This window comes from Amblyomma maculatum, chromosome 3, assembly GCF_055883805.1.
Source record: "Amblyomma maculatum isolate TAMU_Amacu chromosome 3, ASM5588380v1, whole genome shotgun sequence".
Classification (NCBI taxonomy): Eukaryota; Metazoa; Arthropoda; class Arachnida; order Ixodida; family Ixodidae; genus Amblyomma; species Amblyomma maculatum.
The window spans coordinates 161,394,860-161,422,021 of record NC_139346.1 but is presented as its reverse complement, the minus strand read 5'-3'; the positions used below and the strand labels follow the sequence as shown (position 1 = coordinate 161,422,021).

General features: G+C 45.6%; 2 protein-coding genes across 4 annotated transcripts in view; one reads left to right on the top strand and one right to left on the bottom strand.

Annotated features, from left to right (window-relative positions):
* Window positions 1-529: 529 nt before the first annotated feature.
* On the top strand, window positions 530-9,533 carry LOC146196663 (uncharacterized). Its single transcript, XM_084596385.1, has 2 exons — window positions 530-1,140; window positions 8,755-9,533. The coding sequence occupies exons 1-2, from the start codon at window positions 753-755 to the stop codon at window positions 9,462-9,464; spliced, it is 1,098 nt and encodes a 365-aa protein (XP_084452511.1). The 5' UTR covers window positions 530-752; the 3' UTR covers window positions 9,465-9,533.
* A 1,966-nt stretch (window positions 9,534-11,499) lies between these two features.
* Window positions 11,500-27,162, bottom strand: part of Pisd (phosphatidylserine decarboxylase) — a 41,477-nt gene continuing 25,814 nt past the window's right edge. For all 3 annotated transcript variants that reach the window (XM_084598431.1, XM_084598433.1, XM_084598434.1), the window contains exons 3-8: window positions 24,193-24,383; window positions 21,082-21,318; window positions 19,408-19,545; window positions 18,109-18,250; window positions 17,023-17,183; window positions 11,500-15,744 (exon numbers count right to left, since the gene is read on the bottom strand). In XM_084598431.1, the coding sequence (XP_084454557.1) occupies window positions 15,487-15,744; window positions 17,023-17,183; window positions 18,109-18,250; window positions 19,408-19,545; window positions 21,082-21,318; window positions 24,193-24,383 (1,127 nt within the window). In that variant the 3' untranslated portion in view covers window positions 11,500-15,486. The remainder of the gene's footprint in view (window positions 15,745-17,022; window positions 17,184-18,108; window positions 18,251-19,407; window positions 19,546-21,081; window positions 21,319-24,192; window positions 24,384-27,162) is intronic.

Below are 27,162 nucleotides of genomic sequence, written 5' to 3'. Positions count from 1 at the left end.
CCCGTTATGTAGCCGGCTCTCCGGCTTCCGTCTCTCCGTGCACTGTTCCGGATCCGGAGAGCCGGCCGAACGTCAGGAAAGAGGCCGGGTTTCTAAACAGAAAATTCCACAGATACCCCAAAAAGCATTGCGTTAAGAGGAGAAAAATCTAACCATATCGATCGGGCATGTTGGTATACACAATGCACGTCAGAAACCGCGCCGTATTTCATTCTTGTGCAGAAGAGGGGCACCCCCGGCCGTGAGGGGCACTAAAAATGAACTATTTCTACAATCAGCTGAAAGCTCTCAGAATTATTCGTGTCACTGCTGTACCAAAACGAAGACAAAAAGTCTTAGAATGAACAGTCAGTGCATTAAAAAAGTGAAACTACTGAAAGCAAGCGGGGACCGCTCTGGCTAGAATACGAAAAACCTGTGTGGCGCTGCAGTAACCAAGCATGCCGCGCAGGTCAATGACCTAAGGGCAATTGCTTAGCCGGATCACGCGCCTCGGTTAACAGGTTTCGTTATTGATTACAAGGCTAGCTTTTGTACTTCCGTCTCTCAATCCCGTGGTCGCAAAAATCACATAAGCGCGCGCGTAGCTTCGTCGCGCTCCAATTCCGTTGGAAGCGGGAAAGCAGACGACGCCTGCGGAGCGCGCGTCGTCTGCTACCGTTTATTCGGTCCGTGCACACAGGCGCTTGCTAGCGTTGTAGCTACACCTTTCCGGAACACTAGCTGAAACATGACATGTCCCTAACGTGAATATGCCACTGTGGAGGACTAGGCTTGCATTGTGGATTCGCGAGAATCCGTATTTCGCCCCGCTTTTCCTTCGTCTGACCCTGAGTTTAGTTCTGGTTCTGTACCTGAGCCTGGGAGCGTCCATATTCATCGTCCTGACTAGCGGAGATGAGGATTGGAAGATCTCTACTGTTGCCGAGCTGAGAAACCGAACTTCTGAACGCTTGATTGCCAACCTACAGAAGCTATCGTCAAAACCCGAGGCGTGGAGCCGGGCTGTACTTCATCACCTTGCCGCGTATGACAACAGGATGTCAGGTGTCGACCACAGGGGATGCACGGAGACCGGAAATAGGCCCTGGTCGTTTTCGGAAGCCATGCTCTTCAGTCTTGCGCTGCTGACGACGTCAGGTAGGCCTTTTTTCCTGCTCTTCAGCGCCAATAAATTTTTTCATCATTTAAACAAACTGTAATCCCAAATTCTGGGAACTGTACGTGTCCTTAACTTTTGTGTATGTGTGTGGAATAGACTGTTTGGGCTTTCAAAATTACTTTATTTCTGTGTCGGTATATACCCCGAAAAAGCAACATTATTTTTATTCTTAGTAAATCAGAAGAGCGTCGCCTTCGAAGGTTACAAACTATGTCATTTAATAATCCAGCAACACTTCACGCCATTGAGCCCGACTCCTTTTCGGCTTAGTGCAAATTTTGTGGCCAAAAGGCAAACTTATACCATATGGTATGGGCTTGTCAAAAAGATACCAGTATTGACATAATAAATCAGCCAACGTGGGAAGGCTGGGAGGCGGCCCTGTCCAGCTCGGACCTCGAGGAACAACGAGCCCTCGTCGAAAGAGCCTGGGCAGCGGCTTTTACCAACGATGTCTTGGACTAGGGACCCGACCAGCTTTCCCTTAATCTAAGCCAATGTCAACAAATGTTTTCATCATCATCATCTAGTCATTAAGACTCATGACTGAGTGATACAGTTTCTAGGGCCATTTTTTTTTAAATCTACACCAGCTACATCAATGTAGCAGATATCCAATATCTCTAGTGGTAATTTACTACACCGCTGGTGTAGGTAAAAATAAAAATGGACATTGTTTTTCGCTCTACAGCGTTTTAGTTCGTGACGTCGAACATGTTAATTTGTGTGCGCACGACGCGTGATTGGGCCAGTCGCGTGTGGCGATATCACCTAGAGCATAATATACACTGTTTTACGCATTTTGAACCGAGTATTTTAAGAAACGTGCACCGCAGCAGGGCGGAACCAACGACATACATTGTTTTCCGCCACGTGGTGCTACCCGGATTAATTTTTTACATCCTACTTAAGTTGAAAAGTACAGTTAAGATTATTTATGCAGAATTTTGAATATTCACTTTAGGGTCAAGTGCGTTTCGTTGAGTATTAGAGGACCGGGGGTAAAGAAACCACGGACCCATTTTTTTTTTTTTTTTTAGCAACGTATACCCTGCTTTTTTTTTTCTTTCAGCATTTGAAGAAAATCCGCGAAATACGAAAAAAAAAAGAAATACCACAAGATTGCTCTCTTGTGCTGCCTTGGCATACCAGTTTGCTGCTCGCTGAATATCTCTTAATTTGTGCCTTTTAATTATCTCACGCATACTCATTATCAGTCATAAGCTTTTCGCCCGAAGCCCACTTCCTACATATTGCTGGAAATAACTATTTTTCAATTTTCAATATTATTTGCAAGACCCGGCATGGAAACTCTGCCATATTATATGATCCCGTGACGTCATAAAACCCGCCGACCAATCAGTGCCAGGCCAGATCACCTGCCAACCACCACGTGCACCTGCCAGACTGGGAAATGTGGTGAAGGGTGGCTGTTCCTGGCCCTACTAGCCAGCCGCTGAATTTTGCTGTTGTAGGCCGTTATTGCACCCACCACGACGGCTGTTGCGGCACGCGTCTTTCTCTCCCTCTTCTTTTTCTTTCTTCTCCACGCGAGGCAGCGGAGGGCCCCGCCGGGGTGGTGCAGTGGTATATGACGCCCGACCACTGTGCCGGAGCATCCGGGTTCGAACCCGACCTCGGCAGCTGCGTTTCGATGGAGGCGAAACGAAGAGGCGTCCGTGTGCTGTGCGATGTCAGCGCACGTTAAATATCCCCAGGCGGTCGAAATTACTCCTTAGCCCTCCACTACGGCTCCTCTTTCTCTCTTTCCACTTTCACTCCCACCTTCCTCCCTTCCCTTACGGCGCGGTTGCGGTATCCACAGAAAACAAGTGAGACAGTTACCGCGCCTTTCCCTTCATAAAATAAATCGGGCAGCGGAGGTGGCTCAGAGCCAGTAGCAGGTAAAGCCCCTCAATGGCTTTAGTAGCAGGCCCGTGCATTTTCTTTTTCTTTCTTCCTAGCCACAACAACACACTGCCGGACTTTTGTTTCACAACTAAGACGCCAGGATACGTCATATCCGTAACGTTTCCTAGATGTTTCTAATGTCACTTTTTTAGTGCTGCAGCACTACTGCCCGCATTCTCCCCAAAACCCGATGTATGAAGCCGATTTCAGGTGTGTACAGAAAGTGTGACAGATATACTGCGCCTTTCCTTTCCTGACAACCATCCACCTCCGGTTGCCTTGCTTCAATGACCACGAAATTGTGTTAGCCAAACTATTGTTGCAAAGTGTGGTTCGTATCAAACGCCATCGCCAATATAAAAGCATTACTTTAAAACTCTTTCGCTACCGCGCCATAGGCCATCGGACATATATGTCTGACGATTTGAAAATGCCGCCAAAAATTGCTTTTACGGACAAGCTGCGCCATCTAGTATGCTTTTCTGCAACTAACTTTCGTTGTTTTGTTTTCTGCATTTCTAACGTGAGGGGGCGCCGCGAAAACTGAATCTTTGACAGGGCATAGGAGCGTCGGTCCGCGACCATGGCGTCCGTTTCGCTCCGCGCTCGCCAAAAGCAAAAGCCAAAACCGAGCACATCGGCTGCTTCTGATGCCGCTTTTTGCGATGAGAGCAGCAGTGATGAGTCTGAGAATGCCAAATTCGACCAACTCGCTTTCAGGGAGCAGCTGATTCAGCAGATCTTTGAATACGATGAAGGGAAGGAAGGCCACGCCCCCATTCCACCCACAGAGCCCATTCGCCACCAATAAAAAAAAATGGAGAAAAGGAGGAACTGCAAGCTCTGCTATTAGAAAACAAAAGCAGAACTCAGAACAAATGTTATGTGCAGCACATGCCAGATATACCTCTGCTTCACTTCCTCACGTGACTGCTTCTCAGAGTGGCGCAGCTCTCATGACCCTTGACTTGAAAGGCCATGAAAAGTGTAGTGATTTTTTCACAAAGCTGAGACTTGCAGGAATGACAGCTACGAACATGTGCACCAGTTTGTATATTTCAGTTTTTTTCTAATCAAGTTTGGGCTCAGTGTCGCCGCTTATTTGTGTTTTGCTTGTCTTCTTTTTTGTGTTTTCATCATATTTAGAAAATAAACTTTCAAAATCTATTGGACACGCAACTCTGGAAATTGTTTTATTCAAAAGTGTAAATAATAAGCTACAATTTGGTACATTGCGATGCGCAATCCATTGGGCGTTTCTTGAAGAAATAATTTTTGTTTCTAGACACCCAAAATCGGCCATTTTTCCGCGGTAGCGAAAGAGTTAAGAAGACCGTCTCTCTGAAGCGCATGCAATGTGTGGTCTGGAAACATGGTGGCCTGATTAACAGAGCAAAATAACTTTTAATAATTGAGACACTGCCCCGCTACGGTGCTGCAGTGGTTAAGTTGCCCGACTATGCTGTGCCGAAGTACCCAGGGACCCGGGTTCGATCCCGACCGCCGGCGGCTGCGTTTCAATGGAGGCGAAACGAAGAGGCGTCCGTGTGCTGTGCGATGTCAGTGCATGTTAAAGATCCTGAAGTGGTCAAAATTACTCCGTATAGCCCTTCACTGTGGCTCCTCTGTCTCCCTTTCCACTTTTACTCCCACCTTCTTCCCTTCCCCTACGGCGCAGTCCAGGTGCCCATAGAAACTAGTGTCAAGATGTGCCTTTCTCTTCCTGTGAACCAATTATTATTATTAATTGAAACACAGCAAACACAATCCTGTAAAAACTAAAGCCCCTCTATCTTAAAAACGTCCTGCTGCTGCACGAAGTTCCGTGAACCGAGTTAAACCGCGTATATATATATATTTGATCACCAGACAACTGCTCCTTGTAATGTGTTGCCTCAATGACATAATAGGAACATCCGGATAACGTTACGACTGGCATTTGAAACTATTTAGGCAATGTTTTGCTTTACTTGGTTGTGGATAGCGTCTCCAAAGTTGGCCTCTATGCCAGCAGCAGTCCGAAGTCGGCGCAACAACTACCCCAAGTATATTGTTAACCTTGTTCGGGCCCATGCCGGTGTTGGCCCATCATGGTGCCATATCATAATTTTTTGTAGTTGGGAGTGTGGCAATTAACGCAGGGTGTGGCAATGAAACGGGGTTCACAATCGTACTGACCGCGACGCCGTGAAAATCTGTCGACATTAGATGAAGGACTTCCTTTGAAGGGCGTCTACCGCTTCTTTAAGATGAGTTATATTTTGATTTATTTATAGGAAGGGAAAGGCGCGGTAACTGTCTCACTTGTTTTTCTGTGGACACCGCAACCGCGCCGTAAGGGAAGGGAGGAAGATGGGAGTGAAAGTGGAAAGAGAGAAAGAGGAGCCGTAGCGGAGGGCTACGGAGTAATTTCGACCACTTGGGGATCTTTAACGTGCGCTGACATCGCACAGCACACGACGCCTCTTATGAGTTATATGGGATTACATATAGAAGTACCGCGGTTCCGTCCGGTTGCCCGCCTTATTCGCTACGACCTGTGGCGAGCCAATGATATACATCTCTCTGATGACGTCACACAGGCCGCTCAGAGCATGGCCTCTGAGATCACCCTCGCGCACGTGCGCGCGGAGGTAATCTCGGAGGCCATGCTCAGAGTTGCTGAGTTTAAAGGACCAGCGCCGATGGCCGCCGCGAGGTGCGGGAATGACAATTAAAAAATAACTGTGAAATTATCGGCTCACTTCTGAGGAATTTTACGCGGCAGGCACACTCAGTGGCACTTACACGATTAATTCGCACATTTAATATGTACTTTTAGAACCCTTTTTTGAAGGGCTGCTGGCATGGGTCTGGACATGGCATTTTAAGCCTATCCCTTCGGTCAGGTATTGTGATAGTCTGCAAAATATACAACGATGCGCGCACCGGAGAGCAGCAAAAATACAAATAAAATCTCTCTCACGTTCCCTTTCGGCCAGCCAACCTCCTCATACTCTACGCTGGTCCACCGAGTCATGGATATGACGCATCAGAACAAGAATGACATCCATTGGCGCGTCTCTGACTGACGGGTGAAGCGCGTCGCGTCGCCTGCCCGGCTTGCTCGCGCGTGCTATTCCATCGCGCATTTCGTTTTCGCACACGCACACAATGTACCTCACAAAAAGAAAGCTTTTAGTTTCTTGTGCTAGTCAGTGTACGCTTCGTGATCTGCGTGCAGTGCAGCTCATACACTCGCGCCATCGCGAGTACAAAAGGACCCAAATGGCCTGCTGGAGAGATCTCATCGCTTCAGCCGCCCATTGAGCTCAGGTAGCCCGATGAGGACGAGAACGAGCATGCCTCCAAAATCTTCCTTGAACCTGTACTGTTGAACCGTCTGGAAGTCCGCTGCATCCATATCCAATGCTTGGCTATCAAAGTAAAAAAAAAATATACAAAGTACAAACTCAAGGTCATAATTAACTGCACGGCTCCCGCAAAAATCGGAGGAGGGCGATTTTCGTTTGCAGAGGCTATAGTCAATTAAGCAGGAGAGGATATCGTTGGAAACGGAATGGGAGGAGAGGTGCATGGCGCTGCAGATTGAATTTGATGGCTGTGATTCTGCTATTAACCATTCTCCGGGGGAAAAAAATGATTTAAAAGAACATTTATTTGGGCTAGGTGGCGTAACATGTAGAAGGCGACCACGAAAAGAAACAACACAGCTAATGGAGCGCCTGTATTGCAGACTCCTTCGTTGTACCTGAACTGCAGAATAAAATTGATCATGTCCCCACGTTTGACCAACGTCGACATACAAGGCCGACCTTGGTTCGAGCTCGGTCAAGGTTAGGCCGAGGTCGTTCTGGTTATAGGCCTTAAACCGCTCGACTTAGTAGGTACCTCATCGGTCATATATAGGCCCGACGTCGGCACGTAGCCTGACCTGTTTATGCTCAAGTACAATTACCAAGGTTGGCTCGAGATCGGACAACCTTGCAGACGCCTCCCTAGCAATGCAAAACGCTGCCGGAATAGTTTCAAATGCCACATCATATAATGCTGCCAACAAAACAGGTGCGAATTCTTTGTGAAAAAAATTGGTGGCCCTAAGAATATTCTGTAATGCTGAAACAGTGACTTAATTAAGGACAACAGGCTGCAAGGAGCAGACGTATGCCTCGCAGTGAGCATAATTAGCAGAATCATTTCCACGGTGACCATGCCCATCATATATGAATAGTACAGAAACACTGAAACAAGACATCACCACACTGTGTATACACTTACCTAGTAGCAACTTTCAGCGAGCTTATATATCCCCAACGTGAGGGGTTCATTTCAGCGCCAGTGATCCTCGCAAGTCGAGAAAAGTTATTTCAGCCGTTCTTAAGATCGCTACAGCGGAAATAAGAGGGCATGCTCATATTGCGGATAATATTAATATAAAAGCATTGCTCTGCCGTCTTTGTGGAACATTATGGAACTGCATTCGGTTAAAAACAATATGTGACTTGGCCAACCACAGCCCTACCTTGGACCATATTTAGCTGCCGACTAATTCCCTACCATTTGCCAATACAAGGCTGGCTCAATGTATTTGGCAATCCTTGTGGCCAGCCAACCGTGGCCCTATTTAGGGCCATTTTTGGCTGCCAACTAATTCAATACCATTTGCATGCCAATAGGGCTGTTTTGGGCCGACATTGGCTGGCCGAGAATAATGACTGCCGAGGTCTGCAGTCATTTACTGATGATCGGCCAATTTGAATTGGGCAGCACACAGACCCCTTTGCATTTCATTCCCTCAATTCAAACCACACAATACTTAAGCTGCCTGCCCCTTTGGTCTTCGGTTCAATCATGCAGCGTGCCCTCGTGTGGGTCATCATTTCGGAAAGGTCCTATCCATTGACAACGGTATCGCTCCATTTTCAGTATCAGGCAGAATCTCTGCTTCATTCAGACCATAATTCAGCAATACCTGACCTAAACAGCTTAAGTGCGTGTCATACCTTCTAGTCCATTTCAGCATGACATGAGGGGTTTACCATCAACACATAAGAGATTTAGTATAGCAATAAGGGAGAAAAATTTTCCCTGCAGTGGGTATAGTCCAGCTGATGATGATGTAATCTGCCTATGTGGAGATCCATGCCCGCGCAGTGCGTTTGCATACGAAGTTTGGGCTTTTCGAATCCAGATTGCGGTAACAAATCACAGTGTTTTAAAGCGTAATGCTGCTGTTCATTAGAGTTGAAATCGCTTCTGCAGGTATTCCGCTCCTTCAACTGTTACCTTGGAACAGTCGAATATATTTCGGCACGCACAAATTCCACGTGGGCACATGTAATGGTGGGGGCTCGTGGTGCCAGGCAGCTGGAGTGCGGTAAAGACAACCAGGTCCCTGTACATGATGTGCAATTGTGGCTGGCTGTTTTTGTTTCTGCAGTGACCTGTGTCAAACATGCGCAGCCCAACGACCACAACTAGCCGAGATGCACTTTGTGGCGTTTTCTTCAGGAGCGTGGTCAAAGCTTTCATCACAGCTTTTTAACGTCTAAAAAAAAAAATAATTTGCCTTTGCAAAAGCGTAATGTTCACAGAAAAAAAATTTATTCGTGGGGCAGCTGTATATGCTTGAGGCTGCTTCCATCACAATACACTGTTCACACTGCCCTTTCTTTCCCCAGGAGGTTATGACTTTGTCAAGACGTCGGGAGCAGTCAAGGCAACCATCATGGCATACATACTCTTTGGCCTCCCGCTCGTCGCTTGCTGGCTCTTACTGCATGGCAAGACTGTTGCGCAGACATGGCTCCTGGCCTACGTCAACGTCTACCGCCTCGCCAGGGGTCTGAGAAAACGCTTTCGCACCATCAGTCCTGCCGGCACAGAAGACAAAGACAGCGACGAAGCTCCCGTTGCGCCGCCTAGGCAGACGGCACTCTTTCGTCCAGAACTTTCCATCGTGACCGGCCACCTGAGTTACGCGCAGCTTGCCCCGAGAGATGGGGAACGCAGGATCCGCATCGTCAGCGTTGGGACTCCGCAGGGCACGACAGTAATGGTAAACCGGCAAGCTGTGGCAGCTGCCTCAGCAGCACTGTGCTGCTTCTTTCTCGTCTACGTGTTCTTTGGTGCTGGTGCCATGACCACTGAGACCAATGCGGAGAAAACTATGCTCGATGGCTTGTTCTGGATCTTTCTCCAGTTCACGACGACCAGTTCCAATCCCCAAACTGCCTTCAGTTCTAGCCCGGGTGCCCGGGGAGGTTGGGCGCTCTACTATGCCGTGGGAGCTCTCCAGCTGACAGCTCTAGCGTATATGGTCTTCATGTTGGCCACATGGAGGTGTGCATTCTGCGAGGACACTTGGATGGCTCAGTCCACTCAGGCTTAGTAACACACTGTGGACGTGCGCAAATTCTTTTATTAACGCGGTAGCGTTAAGGAGCTCGTGTCGCAGAAAAGCCGGTGTCGTCGGCGGCGTTGGCCGTGAGCGATAAATCCCGGCATGCACTTCATAAATAAAAAGCAACTTCCAAGATGGGCTGGGTCGGAATCGAACCAGGGCCTCCGGAGTGTGAGACCTCGGAGACGCTACCACTCAGCCACGAGTTCGATGCTTGAAATCGGTACAAAAGCGCTTCTACTGAATGCGGTGTTGCCTTAGAAACGTGCCGTAGAACGTTATACTGTGGTGTATATCGGTAATTATGAGCATGTTACTTACAGAAGTCGCAGTTACACGAGTAGCGAAGTACGTTTCCGCTACATTTCTTCTGCGCTCTGGGCACATGCAGAGCCATCTTGCGGCAAACACAGAAGAACCCCTCCTCGCAATGTGCGGCGCTGCCCCGACACGTGGCGCGCCACTCGCCCCCGACGTTTCGCCGTGCACCCTCACGGGTTGTAGAATCAAGCGTCTTTCCTTCCTTTAGATCACTATCTTCACTCACCCGCTTCTTCCCTTCGGGCCGCGCGGGTACCGGTGCGAGGATGCTCCAATACCCTTGCGTTTAATAAGTTTTCTCGCTCTCTCCCCTTCCAACATCCAGCGTGCGTCACTCGAACAGTGGTGTTTAGGCGACGCGGCTCCTCTTTCCGCTCACAGCGCGATTGCTAGGTGCAGCGTCTGATGCCGGACGCCTCTGACATGATCGCTGCATCGTAGCGCTTCTGCTGGGAAAAAAGCGTCCCCTGCGATGTGTGCCGAGCTGCTTCCGAGGAATCATGCTTCTGCGTGGTGCTCCCAAGCAAGATAGAGGACGATCCCATCAAGGTGTCAGCCCTATGATCGCGTCCGCCTTCATGGCGCGTCGCTGCCCGGCTTTCTCCCTCCGAGACACCGAGTTCTTTGGTTCGTTCCGCTTGCTCAGGCGCACGTTTCGTTGCCGAACGCTGCGTTGCTCGGCGCTCACCGCGTGATTCGTGAGTGCAAAGTCCGATGCGGGGCGCCTCATCAGTGATTGCTGCGCCGTAGCGCATTGTCTTACACTCCTTGGCAGGTCGACGGGTGTTGTATTGCAGGGCCTTGCGCTCGCTCTTGAGACAGTGCACTTAGAAGTGTTGAGTATGAATAACGCTATCGCGTTCCACTCTTGAAGGCAAAGCTTAAGCGTCCTCCAAATTTTTTGTCTGTTACACTGCGAGTTTCACTGACCATCACTCAAGAACTCCATGCAGATGCCTGCCACTGCCTCCTATGGGGACCAAAGTGTCATCACTTTTTGTACAGAGGGCAAAATGCTTGAGCTGCGTTCTCTGGATATGTTCCAAACTGCGCATGCAGCATGTAGTTGGCGATAACATCTAGTTCGATGTGGGCTGGTTAAGCTTCAGTCCTGGAATTGCATGATCTCCTCTTAGTTTGCTGGTCACTGCAGATTTATTAGCCAGGGGTATGCAACTTGGTTGTTCTAGATGTTTTGCCTTTGTACACGAAGTTCATACCAAATACATAGCATGTGTTTGCACTTTTGTTTCTGACTGCAAGTTCCCATATTGGGCTTAGAAAAGTAGGTAGATATTATGTGATGTTTGTACGGAAATGCAAGTAGCCCCCCAGGTTAGAATATCGTGATCAATGAAGTTCGGTCAGAACAATATGGAAAAATGCAGAGCCCCAAATCCACACAAACACTAACTGAGTATCTGCAATTCATAGTGCTATAGGTGCGATATTCACTGCTAGTAGATACAAACATGGTAGAGATCACTATGCTAAGATAAGGGCCGAAGTATAACAGTGCGGCAATTATTTCTTAGCATATGTGCATGTACGAGCTCTTAATATGTTGTATACTATATTTCATAAGCTGTCACGGAAACGATTACGATGCTTTTACGATGCTTTTACGATTACGATTACGTGATTACGATGCTTTACAGCATGTTTTCTTATCAATGACAAGGACAAACAATGCATACGTATATGTATGAAAAAAAAATCATGCCTTTATTAAAATCCTACTAAAACACCGCATAGAAACAGGCCTGTCGAGGCAGACACATGACCCGCTGGGCACCACAGCCACAGCATAGGAAAGACGTTCGCGGCCATATGACGCAGAAGCAATACTGTATACAATATCAGAGATATTCTCCGAGCATAACATTGTCACAAATAACACCTTGAACTTGACAAAGGTAAACACCAGCCATGTATATAAAACAAAGAGGCACTTTGTAGCATCTCTTGATGCCCCCAAAAGAAGGAGCGCATCGTTTGCCCACAGGAACTCTAGCAGTCGCCGACTACAAATCACTTGAAATTTTGCATTACACAAAACGTGACGAGACAAAGCATTCGGGAGGGTCTGGTATACACATCCAAAATTCACTTGCTTAATTTCGACATTGTACACCTACACACCGTACGCCCATGAATAAATTTCAAGCATTGTATATGTACACTTTTTTTTGGGGCTCAAATGAGAAACTTCTGCCGAAGTATTCACCAAGGTAAGTTGGCAACCATTTGATACAAAAGAAATGCAAATGCATTCAAAAGATCTCTGCGAGAAAAGACTGTCTTCTGCGGCAATAAGCCTTACTTCATACAGTTCCAATATAAACCACAGTGGCACTTCTTTTCATGTTAGAAATTTCACGGCCAGGTCTTAATACACCAGCCCCTCCTGAGAACAGCAGCAAACAGTTTTGTACCACATTTCTAGTGAACATAGCTACAATGGCTTCACTTAGTCCGTACAAGAACACCAAAAAGAAAGAATGCCACTTCCTTAGCCAAGACTCGCTGTCGACAGCCCACAACACAAAAATGCCCTTCAAGAAGCGTTAGGCAAGTGCTACCTCATTCAACTTTGAAAAACACTGGGCAACTTGAGACTCTTGTGTGATCACCTTGGCACAAAAAAAAAAAAAAAAAAAAAAAAAAAAAAAAAAAAAAAAAAAAAAAAAAAGGCCCGGGACATGATGGTACAGCAAACTACATAAAAATGTGTGGCATTATTAACATTTCAACAAATGCAAAGCCACACCAGAGGGACATTAATTCTAACAATCATGACATATTAACATTCCAACAAAGAAGTGACTGATGTATCCTGCTCAAAATGAGTAACACCAATAGCATGATGATTAAAAAAAAAAGAAGAAAACTTTGGCTTAAGAGTAAATAAGTCCTGCCCAGCAATACAAAGAAGATTAGTAGCTGTTGCAGGTGAATTGAGCTGTACTTTAAATTTTCAGCAGTAAGCCATAGCACCAAATGAGGTGATAAAGTTCTGTCTTTGAATGCACTGGATTGACTGCCAGAATAATGTTTGGAGATGTACTTTTATAATAAATATGCGGTCAGCAGGTTGACAAATAAACAATGCACAACAGTAGAGCCAGAAGAGGTTCAAATGTCCAACTCGTCACTAGTGCACAACAAGCCGACTATATTTGAAATTTTCAGATAGCCCTGCGATGAAGAAAGCAAGTAATACGAGAAACAAAGCAAAAATAAAATAAATAAAAAAAAAACATAACAAAACTGTGCGGCTTTACAGAACAGAAAAGAAAAGTGAGTGTACAGGTAGGCAGGGGTAAAATTAATGGAGCTCCAAGAAACCTCTGCACTCTGTGAATACCGGATGAAAAGATGGTTGCAACTTGGGCTTTGAAAACCAGATTTGCTCATAGTAGATACATTCAAGGATTACCTACAATGAGCTATAAGAACACAAGGAAAATAGAAACCTTAGAAGAAAGAAACTGTCCACAAGCTAGACAGGCACCAGCTACCATATTTTCACGATGTTAAGTCTATCTGTCCTTTAAATTTGAAAACCGGAAATGGAAAGGGGGAGTCAACCTACAACCAAAACCAAAGCATGGCACCCCTGATAAGAGTGAGACAACCGAGACAGCAGGGATGCTACAGCTCTCCAGGTACCATACAATGATGTACTGTATCCCACTGTGCCTGATACCTTACCATTTGCTGTTCAGCCACTCTGGAATGAAAAAGTTGCAAGATGGTACCCAACTGCTGTGGAGAAGGCATGCCAAACACCAGTGACTCCCCTGATGGAGAAAGTCACCGTAAACTTTCAGAAAAAAAAAAAAAATAATAAGAAGCCTACCTTGTCCAATGAAATCCCAATATCCTACACACTGTGTAACTCAAAGAGTAAAACCACTTTGAGGGAAGGGTATTTTTAACAAATCTGAAGCTACACACAAGCACCTCTCAGGTACACTACTCATGTGTAGAAATAGACGACAGCAAATGAACTGAGGACTAACAATTTAGGCTACCGCAAATCGTTCTACACAAAGTAACCATTGGAGAAGTTTCAAGATTTGAGTGTACCCTGCATATGATAAGTGTACACTATGTTAAAGGATAGAAACACTATGTAGAGAAACAAAAACAAAGAGTATAAAAAGGACTGCCATGACTACCTGCAGCTATTTCTGAACACCGGTGAAGTATGCGGAAACATCAACGCCATATATCACAGGCAGCTAAGAGATAGTCCTTTCTCTTGTCACACTTTATTTGGGGTAAACTTAGAACACACAACCCTCACCCTTTCTGCCCCAGTGAAAATTAAACTGAAAAAAGGAAGCTCCATAGTGAAAAGTCTGGGCTGGATGCTTTGCAGAAAATCCAAATATGATGTGGTATGGACTCTAAACCAGCTAAAAGAAATTACGAAGTGGAACCATTGACAATAATTTAGTACAGTGAGATAAAAGCACCACAATGAGCCTTGAAATGAATAGTGCACTACCAAACAAGTACAATAGGTACCACAAGAGAGCGCAGTGGTTTGATTCTCAATTGTATGCTCGCGATCAACGCAGCCATAACGATAAAGTAAAACAGCCATAACAAAGAAGTAAAACATTGAAAAGCATTTGGCATGCATTAGGTATATTATTCATGAAAGTGATCACGGATCTGACTCTGCATGTATATACATCTCCTATAAATTAGCCAAACTGCCTGTGAATACCTCGTCCAATTTAAATGGAAGACAACAAAGAGGAATAAGCCCTTGAGTGACATTTCCTCTTGTTGATTGTGTATATAAAGAAAAAGAAATGAAAAATTCCAGCACAATGCAGCTACCATAGATGTGTTTGAGTGAAATTCCAAATGTGCAGTACGAAAAAAAAAAAAAAAAAAAAAGATAACGGGAAAAGTAACCAAGGCAGTAGGATTTGGTATGGCAGCCGATAACATCTTTGTCACAGTTTGGCTTTGCGCGTATACAATTGTACACTGAGAGAGGTCCAGGTGGTGCGGCCAAAACGGGGCAAGGAGATGCTCCAAGTTTTTCAGTCTCCACAGTGTTAATAAAAGCTGCCTCAAATTAGCGCAGCACCCGCCCTGATGGCAGTACTATAACCCAGTGGCACTCACGGTTATCGACGTGATGCATTTCTTGCTATTGAAATTCTCATCTTACAATATAAAGTACAGTCAGCACCCCGGACATATCTGACTACGGGTAAAACGATGACGGGCAGTGCAATGCAACCTGCTCCCAAAGACGTGCGACGGATTGCACATATGCTGTTGTGCGCAAACCAAATATAAAACATGTTCAACCCCATTCTTCACATACTCTCTCTCTGGGTCTTATATATAATCACATTTGATGCAGTCTCCAACACCAAATTCTGGCAACTTGCGATTAACAGATCTGCGTCAACAGATGCTGCACAGATGGAAAAAGGCATGCTCCAAGAGAGTTCACCTCTCCCTTTCAGCTGGCCAACCTTGACGCAGCAGACACCGGCCAAAATATAAAAATAAATCCAATCTCTGTGGACCTTCAGGCAGCCTCCCGCCGATTGCAACGTGCCCGTCACAATCTCTCACTGCGAAAAAGAATTCGACAGCAGTCGGGACGAAAGCCCAACAGCAGCAGCAGAAGCAACAGCAAAGTGATGGGACCTCATGTCTGCGACTCCTGGCTGTTGCTGCTGGAGCATAGCCGACAGATGAGCTCACCATACTTGATACGCTGGCCCTCTTTAAGCTCGAGCGTGAAGTTCCGCGGTGCTTCAAAGATAAGCACAATGGTGGAGCCCAAGTTGAACTCGCCAAACGGGGCTCCTTTCTCAATGTGGATGCCTTCAGAGTTGTGGTTCGACTGGAAGCACTGGTCATTGAAGTTGTGCTTCTTGTACTTGCGCCGGTTGGTCACCAGGTTCTGTTGAGGACACCAAAGAAAGAAAGGTGATGATGAACGTTAGAGGAATAAAGAAAAAGAATGATGGAAGAAAAGCAAAGTACACTGTAATTCTAATGCCCAGTTTCAATGCAAGTACCCTGAGCCACCAGTCCATATCTTATAAGTTTTGCAAGAAATATCTGCCAAAATAATTTTTTCATATATTTGTATCCATTTGCATGCTTCATTTGTTTTATGTTGTTCCAAAGTTTCAATGCTGAAAACCGCTGGAAAATAATCTACAAAAAAAAAAAAAATGTTCTTGACCCATGTTGGCTCAGTTGTTAGCGTATAGGAGAAGTGCTCAAACAATCTGCATTTTTTTCTCCTTTCTGGTTTTCTGATGAAATAATAACCTCATTAAGTATATTTTCCTCACTACTGGTTTAGACATTTTAACCCCATTTGCTTTATAGCACCCCTGAAACCATACTGCAGGTCAAAACATTCTTCTTTTCTTTTTTTTTTTCCATCGCGCGTTTTAAATTTCCTGTATGAAATTTTCTTCTCAGTCTAAACATAACAGCAATTTCATCACAAAAAATTAAAAACTTAACATTTGTGCCTTGAGGAACAACTCAAAGCAACGCTTGACTTCTGCAGCATGCTAGCGGAAATGTAATATATGCTAAACCAGCCTTCTGTCATACTTTGTCTCTCTCTCGCACACACACACACACACACGCACGGACATACAGACAAAGAAAAGGAAGAAATATATTGTAGAAGAAAATGTTCTCGGAACATAACTCAAAATATTATTTTCAATAGGTTCAAAAAGTTTTATGCAACTGAAAGAGCACTGTGTCCCCCCTCTCCCCCTCTTCTTATTAAATATGCAAAACTCTGATAGAATGCATAAGGTTAGTTTTGACCACCCATGAAAAAAGTTTGAAATATGAAAGCTCATATAGCCTGGATCTTCATTTGAAAATTTTATAGTTTTAAGGTTTTGACAGTAACTATATGCAGACCGTATTACACGTTTTGCTTCCACCATTAAGCTGTTGATGCTTGCTGCAAATTTCATTAAACTGAATAACGAAATTATCAGTAACAGAAAGAAATATATAGAGGTGACTGATTTGGTTAAATGTGTACACCAGGATATACAAAACCAGAACCAACTGTGAACTGAAACAGAAGAGTTGCAAGCAACAGGTCTGCGGACGACACTGAGGCAACACACGTCTTCGACTGCAAAACAGGTGGTGTGGAGTGGAAAAGAAAGCAACGTTCAAGGTGAGTAGAACTCACATTGTCAAAGTAAACCTTGATGGATCCAACGTTCGTAGCACCCACGGCAGTCATGCTGAAAAATCCATGCTGCCAGCGGCCCATGTAGACCACTCGTTCATTCATGTTGAATAGGCCAGCTATCCAGTTCACAACACCTGGTCGCACGCTGAGAAGTGTACCTGCAATATTCATTAAAAAAAAAAAGGACAACATCGTATTTATGTCTTAAGAGAAGACACAATGCAATGCATTAGCCATAAATTTCTTCAGCACAACCCAAGTACCTGACTAACTCACATGGTGACGCTTAACTAGGACTGCCTTGACATAAAAAAACTCATGAGCACACTGCAGTTAAACTTCTCAAGACTATCAAAAATATTCACTGAGAGCCTGCCGAGAGCATCCCCCCACTTTCCCTCCAGTGAGGCGTTTCCTCCTAGAGGTCGCTGAAATGAAACCTGTGATTTACCACGCCAGAGTTATGCATGGTCAGGGGAAAAGAAAAAAAAAAAAAAAAAAGACATTCACAAAATGAAAGAAACAAATTGTCCCAAAATGAACATGAAGTCCTACAACACACTTCCACAGGTTGTCTACCTCCCCAATTCCAACAATAAAGGTCCCACATTCAACACTCACTGACATAACCACACTGGTAACATAAAGGTGTAAGAACACAGTAAGGAATTTCTGTGCCTTTGACGGAGATCAAAATGCAACTCAAATAAAGGCACAAACATTTTGGCTCGAGGGCAAAGCAGATAACGTGCAACCCGACTGCACAGAAGCTCATCACAGCCAATTGTTAGGACGATCCTTTTCATCAATGTCTATTCCACTGCTATCATCACCTGCTGCGCTTTATCTGTGGTTCTTTAACGTAAGTACACAGAAACATTGGTTTTCGCCATTAGTAAAAAGAGGTCACTGCGGCCAGGACTGAACCTGTGTCCTTGGGTTTATCAGTAGAGTTCCTTAGCCAGCCTAGCTAAGCTACCACAGCGGTCCGGCAGTCAAAACCACGAAGGGAACGACTACAGAAGCGAACTAGAGCTACTGGGAAACGCAGCAGCCCCTCATTCATAGTAAGGAGAACAGTACCTGGAAAGTGCCTCCGATGCTGCACTTCCCATTGCACGGGCGAGTGGAACCGGTGGTAGTCACCAGGAGCCAGATACACGACGCAGTGGTACAACTCCGTGCCCGTCTGCTGCAGAAGCTTTTTGTGGTACTCTTCTTCACCCTGCAGGGAGAACGAAGCACAAGACCCCATGCACTGAGAAGGAAAAAGAGAGCGAATGCTGCCAAAATGCAGTAGCTAAGAGCCGACAGATGTACTCAGCTTTCTGCACATATACAGGGTCAATTGCAGAACATGGCTCCGTGTGCTTGTGCATGTGCAGAGCATCACTGCGCCCAAGCCAGTAGTAAATTCATGCAAAATGGCAGATGGCACAATGCACCACTTCGAGGTATGGTAGATATTAGAATGCAGCTGTTCTAAATGCATTTGCACCAGAGGCCTCGTGTGAGAAAAATCTGCTGACCTCAAGCCTCAGTTCGTAGGTGACAAAATACAGAGGATACCCCCCTCTCTGCAGCAGGGAGGTCGGAGAAAGATGAAGAAGGCGGGAGGTGGGAAGGCAATGGTGAGGCGGAGGAGTGGAGAGGATAGAAAAGAACACAAAGAAAACGTGCCTAACGCTAACACTTACATGCCGCATCAATTGTGCTGACTGCCTAAACTTCTTTTGCTATCAGGACGAAAGTTAAAACAGCAAGAAAGGGAGGATGTAGTAAGGACCATGTGTTTTGATAAAAGTGCGCACTTCCAATGACAGCTGTAGCACAGTGTACTTAAAAGCAATGACTACTGGTAGCCTCCTGCAGATGTTAGAAGAACAGTGTAACCCTTTGTTATGAGAAGATACAGTGGAATCGAACAATCGACTGAAGCGAGTTTATCCTGCCCTCCCAAACGGCACATGTAGCAGTAAGAAGAATGAAGGCTAACAAGTTATACTGTAGAATGCCGATAAACTCGAATCGATTAAATGGAATTACTGCTTAAACAGGACAGTGGCTTAGGAGTTGGTTGGTTTTGCATTAAGGCAGTGTAAAAAAAAAAGCTGTTAATCGAACATCAATTTTTTGCAGCCACCACGTAAACAGAACCAAAAACAGTGGCAAACCGCATCTAGTTGGGGAAGCGCAGAGCCATCACGGTACGCATCACCGCCCCCCGTTGTGTTGAGCCTGCGGTGTGGAAGCCGTTCTGCAATGCTGAACCTATTCTCCCTGTAAACAAAACTCCTCATAAACAGAACATACTTTCCCTTTCCTTTGAGGCTCCATTTAATGAGCGTCCACTGTAACTCAAAACCGATTGGGAAGACTTACGGTGGTGTGCAAGCAGTGAGGGTCCCAGGGGTGAGGTCCAAGAAACCTTGGCAGTGAATATGTGATGCCCTTCACTTGCTCAGCAAAACCCTTCTCTATGCGGCCAAAATGCAGCACTGTGCCATCTGCTGGACTCACCTGTAAAGACCGAAAAAACACAGTAATGAGAACCACTAGACATTCACTGCAAACTTACGGCACGCTGAGAAAGGTGTAGTAAAACGTTTGCTAGGGACCTGATTTGAATCAATAAAGTTCAACGTGGTATTCCTCACTGTTCAATAACGGCGCATATTATTAAGGCACACTGTTCAAGTATTTTCACAACTTTAACGACCACTCTAGCTGACTGCTGCCGTGCGCTTGCATTGGCAATTCTTACGAAATGGACGTCACGATGAGGTGACACTGCGAACTAGACTAAGAATGAATGGCAGCACCAAAACCATTTGGTAGCTTCTTTACGATACCTTTATTGGTGCATTCAGATGTTGTCATAATATTTAATTACTAATAATATTGGCAATATTCATGCCATCAATACCACAATGGCCAAGCCCCGATCCCCTTGACTGAGGTCCCCTTGACTGAGAAGACTTGTGCAGAGTGCTGCTAGTGCTGCATAGCAAGTGGTTTTAGATGTTCTCCCAGGAGCACCGTGGTAAAAAAGAAAGCTTGCAAGAACTGCTGCATGCCTTTTTGCACGTCAACAAGATGGAAAAGCCGTGAGATATTAATCCCCACTATCCCGTTGCCAGCACTCCAAAGTGGCTGCAGCTTTGGGCGCAGACATTATGGATTGGGCAGCTAGGCATAATGTCGACAGTAGCATGTCCGTGGCATTTTCAAAGAGATGACCCCATTCTCCTAGGTAAGGATTTAGTGGGATTACACCTTTTTCTTTTAATTAATCATGGCCGGCATATTTAATTACAGCTGCAATTAAATACTGTGTTTCACAATAAATACTCAAGTGGAGAGACCAGAGTGGCCACAGATGAGTGCTTATGAGAAAGTAAGAGCCAGCAGGCAAGAAGTGAAATAAAATGGTATGTCGATAAAGTCAATTTAATGGCAAAGAGTGGGCCTACGCTCTAGATACCACCGATAAGCTGCACTTCATTCGTATCATGCTTAGAAATCGGAGCACCAGCCACTGAAAGCAGGGACAAAAGCTCTTGACTACTATTTGCACCATCAAGTCTGTGGGGATACACATGGATCACCTGTCCCATTGTAACGGCCACGCATAATTATCACACGGGGTTACGCGCGCGCTGTTAGGAAGGATTGTGAGAGGAGGGCACTCCGCCCCCCCCCCCCCCCCCCCCCCCCCCCCCCCCCCCCTTGTTACTGCACGCAGGCCGATCACAGACCGATTGCTTTCTACGGTTGCCATCTTGGCTAAATTGCATTGCCACCTATAGGAAAACTGCGAATATACAAGCACAGCAATCGGGGAGGTCCAAATCACATGCCCCCATCCTTCAGCAGCCTTTAAAAAGCACATAAAACATCAAAGATGCACATTTTATTCTAAAGGCCTTGCCTTTCTGAATGGTACTATAGGCAATACAGAACATCAGCACTTGGCTTGAACAACCGCGTAATAAAAGCGAGTACGTTTCCTCAGCCTGGACTTCAAATCCCTGGGGCATGTTTGTTCACACATACCACGCAGTCTCCTGGGCAGAGGGGTCTGAGGCCCGGCTTCAGCGAACGCCGAAAGAACTCCCCCAGGTTGCGGTACTGGCGCAGGTCTTCAACCTCAGCCTCGTGTACGTCGCAGCCAAAGGCCCAGGCAAAGAGGCCCAGCACGGGGGTACGCAGCCACACAGGAAGCTCTATGTCATTCGCCCAGCCCCACCACCGAGAGGCCATGCGCAGTGGCAGCATCCGATAAAAGGACACCTGCGCGCAAAAACAATCAACAAATGTGAACGGAGAGAAGCTACAAAAACGCTGCAGAATAAATTTTTGGCCATCACAAATACCAGCCCTACGAACCTTTTCATTGAACAACTGCCAGATCTTACAGCGAGATCAATGAAACAGTTCCGACAGTAAAATCTCGTCAATTCAAGAGACCATGAGAAATGCTTGAATTAAGTTTGAATTGCTGAATGTCCCTAAAGAAACTGCCGAAAACCATTTGCATCACAGAAATTTTATCTAACAAATGCCCAGAATATGGTTGCCTATACACATGAGATTAAAACTAAGCTACAGTGATAATATTTTGAGTTTTGTAGCGAGAGCTACATTAGCCACAATCTCGTCATTTCACCGTGCCTGTCCGAAGAGCGAAGAAGAAGGAAAAGAAGAAAGAGAAGAAGATGAAGAAGAAGAGAGGAATGAGGATGGTTAACGACGAGAGGCAAGGGGTGCTTATATGTGAAGTGATTCCCCTATGGAATAAATACAGCTGAAGCCATAGAGTAAACTACTATGTGCAAAAGCCATTTCTTTACTTTTAAGCCGAACCTAAGCGTAGCCATGCAGATTGCTCTCGCGTAACTCCAGGTTTAACCACAAGCTAAACCACAGCTAATTTTTTGTCAAGTGCTTTGCTTCACGCACACTGTTGGGAATACAAAAAAATCACTATAAAATTTTAGGTCCTTCGGCTGCCCATTCCTCAGTACAAGGTAACATCAGTGATGCCTTTTGACAAACGGGCCCACTGCATTTTGAGGATGCTTTATTTCACTAACTGCAAAGAGAAGCATCCTCAAAATGCGATGATTGAGCACACTCGCAAGAACACAGGAAACGCGTGGACGCAAGAGAAAAAGATTCATAGGTGTTAGAATGGTATGACGTCATCCCATATGGAACTACAATACCAGTGACGCACAAAGCAGCATCTGAAACGGCGGGACTGGCCAATGCATGCACCCGATATAGCAGCAGCGGTGGCATGGCGTAAATATGAGAAAAGTGAAAGTGTAGCTATGGTGCTGGGCCATATTTTAGCAATGGGGAATTTGCAACCGTTGGTCTTCCTGCAATGTATGCGCATGACCGAGGTGCATAAGCACCAATGTTCCATGCAATTCAATTTAGAGGCGGTCTCTACTTGGGCGATGCTGGCTTCATAGATTGTACTCTAATGCGTGACACCCCGAAGTAGCATGTCCGAAGTAACATGTGCAAATGTTCAAAGTAACAGGCGCCAAACGACATAGCCTTACATGAGCGTACCATATTTACTTGAATGTAATGCGAGATTTTTTTATAATTTTTGGCTCTCAAAGTCTACCCTCACGTTATAATCAAATACTGCTATTCGGTTAGCTAAAGCAGCGCCGGGGCGCAGCCATATTGAATCCGCCACCAATCGGTTTCGGTTTCCGCGGTTTTACGATGTTATATAGGCAACATGGGTACCAGGGAAGCCAAATCAGCCAAATCCCAATCCATCCAAAGTCAAATCGTTGAGCATTTTCATGCGCGTTTTCTCGTGGGCTCAGAATCACAGTGTTTCCTTGATCATGCGCTTGTTACATCTTTCGCAGTGAATTAGCGTGGTTACTTCTGTTTTCACATTTCACACGATGGCAACACGCTGCGCACTGTACGACGCTCGCTTCAAAAAGGCTATTATGATGGCAGAAGGAATCCGGAATTCTGCAGGAGCTCGAGGGCTAGACGTTACTAAGCTACCTTACGTGGGTGGCAGATGTAGCGAGAGGTGATTTTTTAATGTGGGCCTGGGCGCAAAGGCTTACGAGAGTGAAAATGAAGACTGGGTTTCTGAAAACTCGGCCTCCGACAATGAGAACGAATGAGCGTTTTAGATAAGATTGCAATGGCCATAATGTTTATTAAAGGTACTTTTTCAAGCGCTTATCTCGTGTTACATCCGTGGCTTTATTTTTTCCTACTGGGCAGTATGGTAAGTCGCCTCTCGCGTTACATTCGAGTAAATACGGTAGGCTGAGACTGCACTCCTAGTTTGAATTATCTGTATAAACGGGGATCAAATTGATGAGATTTCACTGCAACAGTGCCAAATAAAATGCAAACAAGACAAGTGATACACAGAGTAAAATATAAGCTCTGAGTTGGGGCAGACAGAATACCAGTGCTGTAGAACCCCATTTTGAAGGCTCGAGTGCTGCTTTCAAGAACCTATAATGGACTCTGCTTGCATCTGTTGTCCACCAGTTGACATTTCTGTTTCACTTTGTTTGACACTGACAGTACACACAACAGAATGATGCCCAAGATGACAAATTCAAAGACAGCCCATCCTACGATGCAGACAAAACGGAAATATTAAAATTCTTCGCAGTATTGTGTCATATAACGGCACTTGGAGAAGCTGATCACGATGCAAGTACTGCAAACACACACTCTCGTTAAAATGTTCTCCATCCACACTCTTCTGCGTCCACGGCTTAAACTTCCTATTTCACACACCATACATACATCTTCCACTGCAACCTCAGTTTGCAGGCTGCATTACAGAGCTGATACTACTAAAGACAAACATCCAGATGATTATCAAAGCAGACCCTCTAGCCAACAGTGACCGGCTGTCATGACACTGCGGCTGACTGCCTAGCACCTTCTTCCACAGCGTCGCAGCTGTACAGCAAGTGCAAAGTGACTGACCGCAACGTCATGACAGCAGACAGGCAGGCTTCTTGAAGGTGGTCATCTGCGGCTTCATTCCCGCCAAAAAAATAAAAATCCGTATTCACTTACATGGTGAAGAGAATGGCACCAGGGAAATAAACTGATGAGGTAGCCATGCAGATTGAAGCAACCGACACTTACTTGAAGGCCAGAGGCGATGGGCTGTGGGCTGCTTTCATCATCTCGCTGGCGGCTGTGCAGGCTCCTCAGGTAGGCCAGGCAGGCAAAGCCAAGACCCAGTGGTATGGGTATCCACCGCAGGTAGCGACTTGAGCCCAAGAAAGAACCGCTCCGCTCCCAGGCTGGCCGTGGTGATGTGGGCTCACCCCCATCTGGCCACAAAAGACAGTACCCAAACCCTCCGTCACTCCACAGATTAGTAGTATGTGCAGCAGCTTAAAAAAAAAAAAAAAACCTTTGCATACATCGGCGAATCAAGGATGAAAACAAAAAATACTACCTATAAAGATAAAAAAGCGAAACAAAAAAAAGCGGGAAAGGGGGGGGGGGGGGGGCAAGAAATGCTGGTTGTGGCTAATATCAGCATCAATAACAAATAATTGATCGCACGTCAGTGTCAGAGAGCTATTTATGCTTAGTTCGACTATCCCCATTTCATTCACCCTTTTGACAAGCTATGTTGAGGAAACAAGGTGTTGCATAAATCTTGCAACAACAAAAACCAGTCACGATGACACTGGAATGCAATCACATACATGTGAAATAGAATGCGAGATAAAAACACAGCAATGATTTCGAAAGGCATCCTCTTTGGAAGAGATACTGTCCCACGAATATCTGCAAAACGGCAGTGTACTTGAACGCTGATACAAAGGCTGTATGACGTCCATTCAGTTGTCCCATTCAACTGTGCCGTACATACAATGAGGTATCGCTCCCAAAGTATTTTCCAGTGTATAAGTAAGACGCTTTCTTCTACAAACAAATTTGCTGATGTGTCCTATACAATAATAAAACTTATATGCATTTCATTGTTTTGTGCCACATTGCAAGGTGAAATTTATCATGAAACTGCGGCGGTAACAATTTCAGCAGCTATGAAGCCTATGGTCGTTTCATCTTTTAATTAATCAATTAATTTGTAGTTCTTTATTCACAAGGCTGAACTGAGGCCTAAGGGGAAGGTGAGGGCGATGGTGCCGGACTCTGAAATGAAGTCTAGCAGGGTACTAACAGGCCCCAACAATTAGTAATATGAAATGCCACAAGGTGGAGACATCTACGCTGTTCGCCTAAAGCCCCTCTATCCTTCCAAAGTACCGCCATTATTAGATCTTGCCGCCTCCGCGCTCCCCCTCAAAATTTCCTCCTCGCCACCTCTGTCTCCCCAGCCTCCTCCGCTCACCCATTCGCCGATGCGTGTCACGTGGAATCGCGTGTTGCGCTTTTGTGTATTTTTTCTTCCCGGCGCGCGCCGGCTGCCATTTTCGGACCAGCACGGCGAAGCAGCTGCACGATAGAGGGGCTTTAGCTGCACGTGGGCGCTTTAGCTGCACGTGGGGCTTTATCCGCACGCGCAAGCTTCATCGTGATGCCGTGTTGCTGTGCCTTCGGTTGCCGGAACCGACAAGGCGAAGGCAAAAGGCTTTTTTGTTTGCCATCTGGCCCGCGCAACGCGAAAAGAAGAAGAGTTTGGATGAACAGGATCGGGCGGGCTGACTTCAAAGAAGTTGCAAAAAACGCACGGCTTTGTGAAGTAAGTGCTACGGTTCATTGCCTTTTTTTAACCTTGCCGACTTCTGTCTTTTTAGGAAAGTGCATTTGTGTCAGTTGTGCGCGGTTTAAGCGTGTGTAAGCTGGCCTTTTTTTTAACACGAGCTGTGCATAAAAACGAATTTATCCAGGCCATGATTTCAACTCCGCTAGAAATTAGCACATCTCGACACTTTTGCAGGGCCTTGAATACAACCGGCTAGCTTCCTTCCGCGTACGCTCGCACGTATTCATTTAGTTTGCGGTATTAATTTTTTAACCTACCGAGGTAACTTGGCTATGAGGAAGGTCGTAATGTATAGCAGCGGGTAACTTAATTTAGGGCAAATGGGGTGCTTCACGGGCATTTCAATCCCACAGTACACTGGTATCTTGCATTCTGCTTCCATCTTGGCTACTGACAGACGCGACCTTGAATTGAAGGGATGACAAGCAGCTACTTGCAAATTTTGTGTGTGTTAGCAGACAAAGGCTGTAAAGTACCATAGGCCCCTGGAAATTGATAGCGTTGCTTTAATCTAAAGCTTCTACATGATTCCTTTCATTTTGTTGTTTTTCTTAGAAAGAGTATTACTTTAGAATGGGACCAATTAAGCAAACGGGAGCCGTATTGCGCAATATGTTGCCTTGAATTTGGGGTGAAGTCCTTCCCTCACTGTGATAGCCTAATTGCCACAGTAAATGTAGCGTTTTATTATGGTGTGCTAGCGGATTGCCTATGGAAGCGCACGCACAGCAGTTATAAAGTCTTTCAAATCTAGTAACAGCGGTAGTTACAGTGACGACCTTGGTTTTGGTCTGTCTGGCCTAGACACTGTTTCAGCAGGTTCGCAGGTGCAGAATACACAAGAGATTGTTGTTTTTCCCGAGGAATTGCTAGATTTGAGTGAATCTGAGCAAGAGTCTTTTAATTATTTAGCTGGATATGCTGTCAGCAGCGTCCAGAAGAAAATGTCTGCATGCAGTAAGTGCATAGAAGCAATCACTTCCAAAGAAGCCAGCAGTCTGACCAAGCTCAAATCCTACACAAATAATATTAAACTTGCTTTACCTTCACCTACTGTCATTCAGTTTTTGCAGACTGCAGAGAATTTGTTCCGCGCGAACACTGAAAATCTGCTTCACAACAAACTACTTTTGTCTCAGCTTGAAGAATCTGTTTGCAACAGTGTCACAACAGTCAACTGTTTTCCTGCGTGCCACACAGTAGACAGAAAGCTGCTTCGAGTGTTTTTGAAAACTAGGGTTCATATTCTCCTCCGTAAAGAAAACGAGCGAGCGGCTCAAAGTGCAAATCCCAAATGTGGTAGTCGCAGCATCGGAAAACAGGTAGCTACTACAAACGTAAAATAACTTGCACATGGAAGACCTCATTTT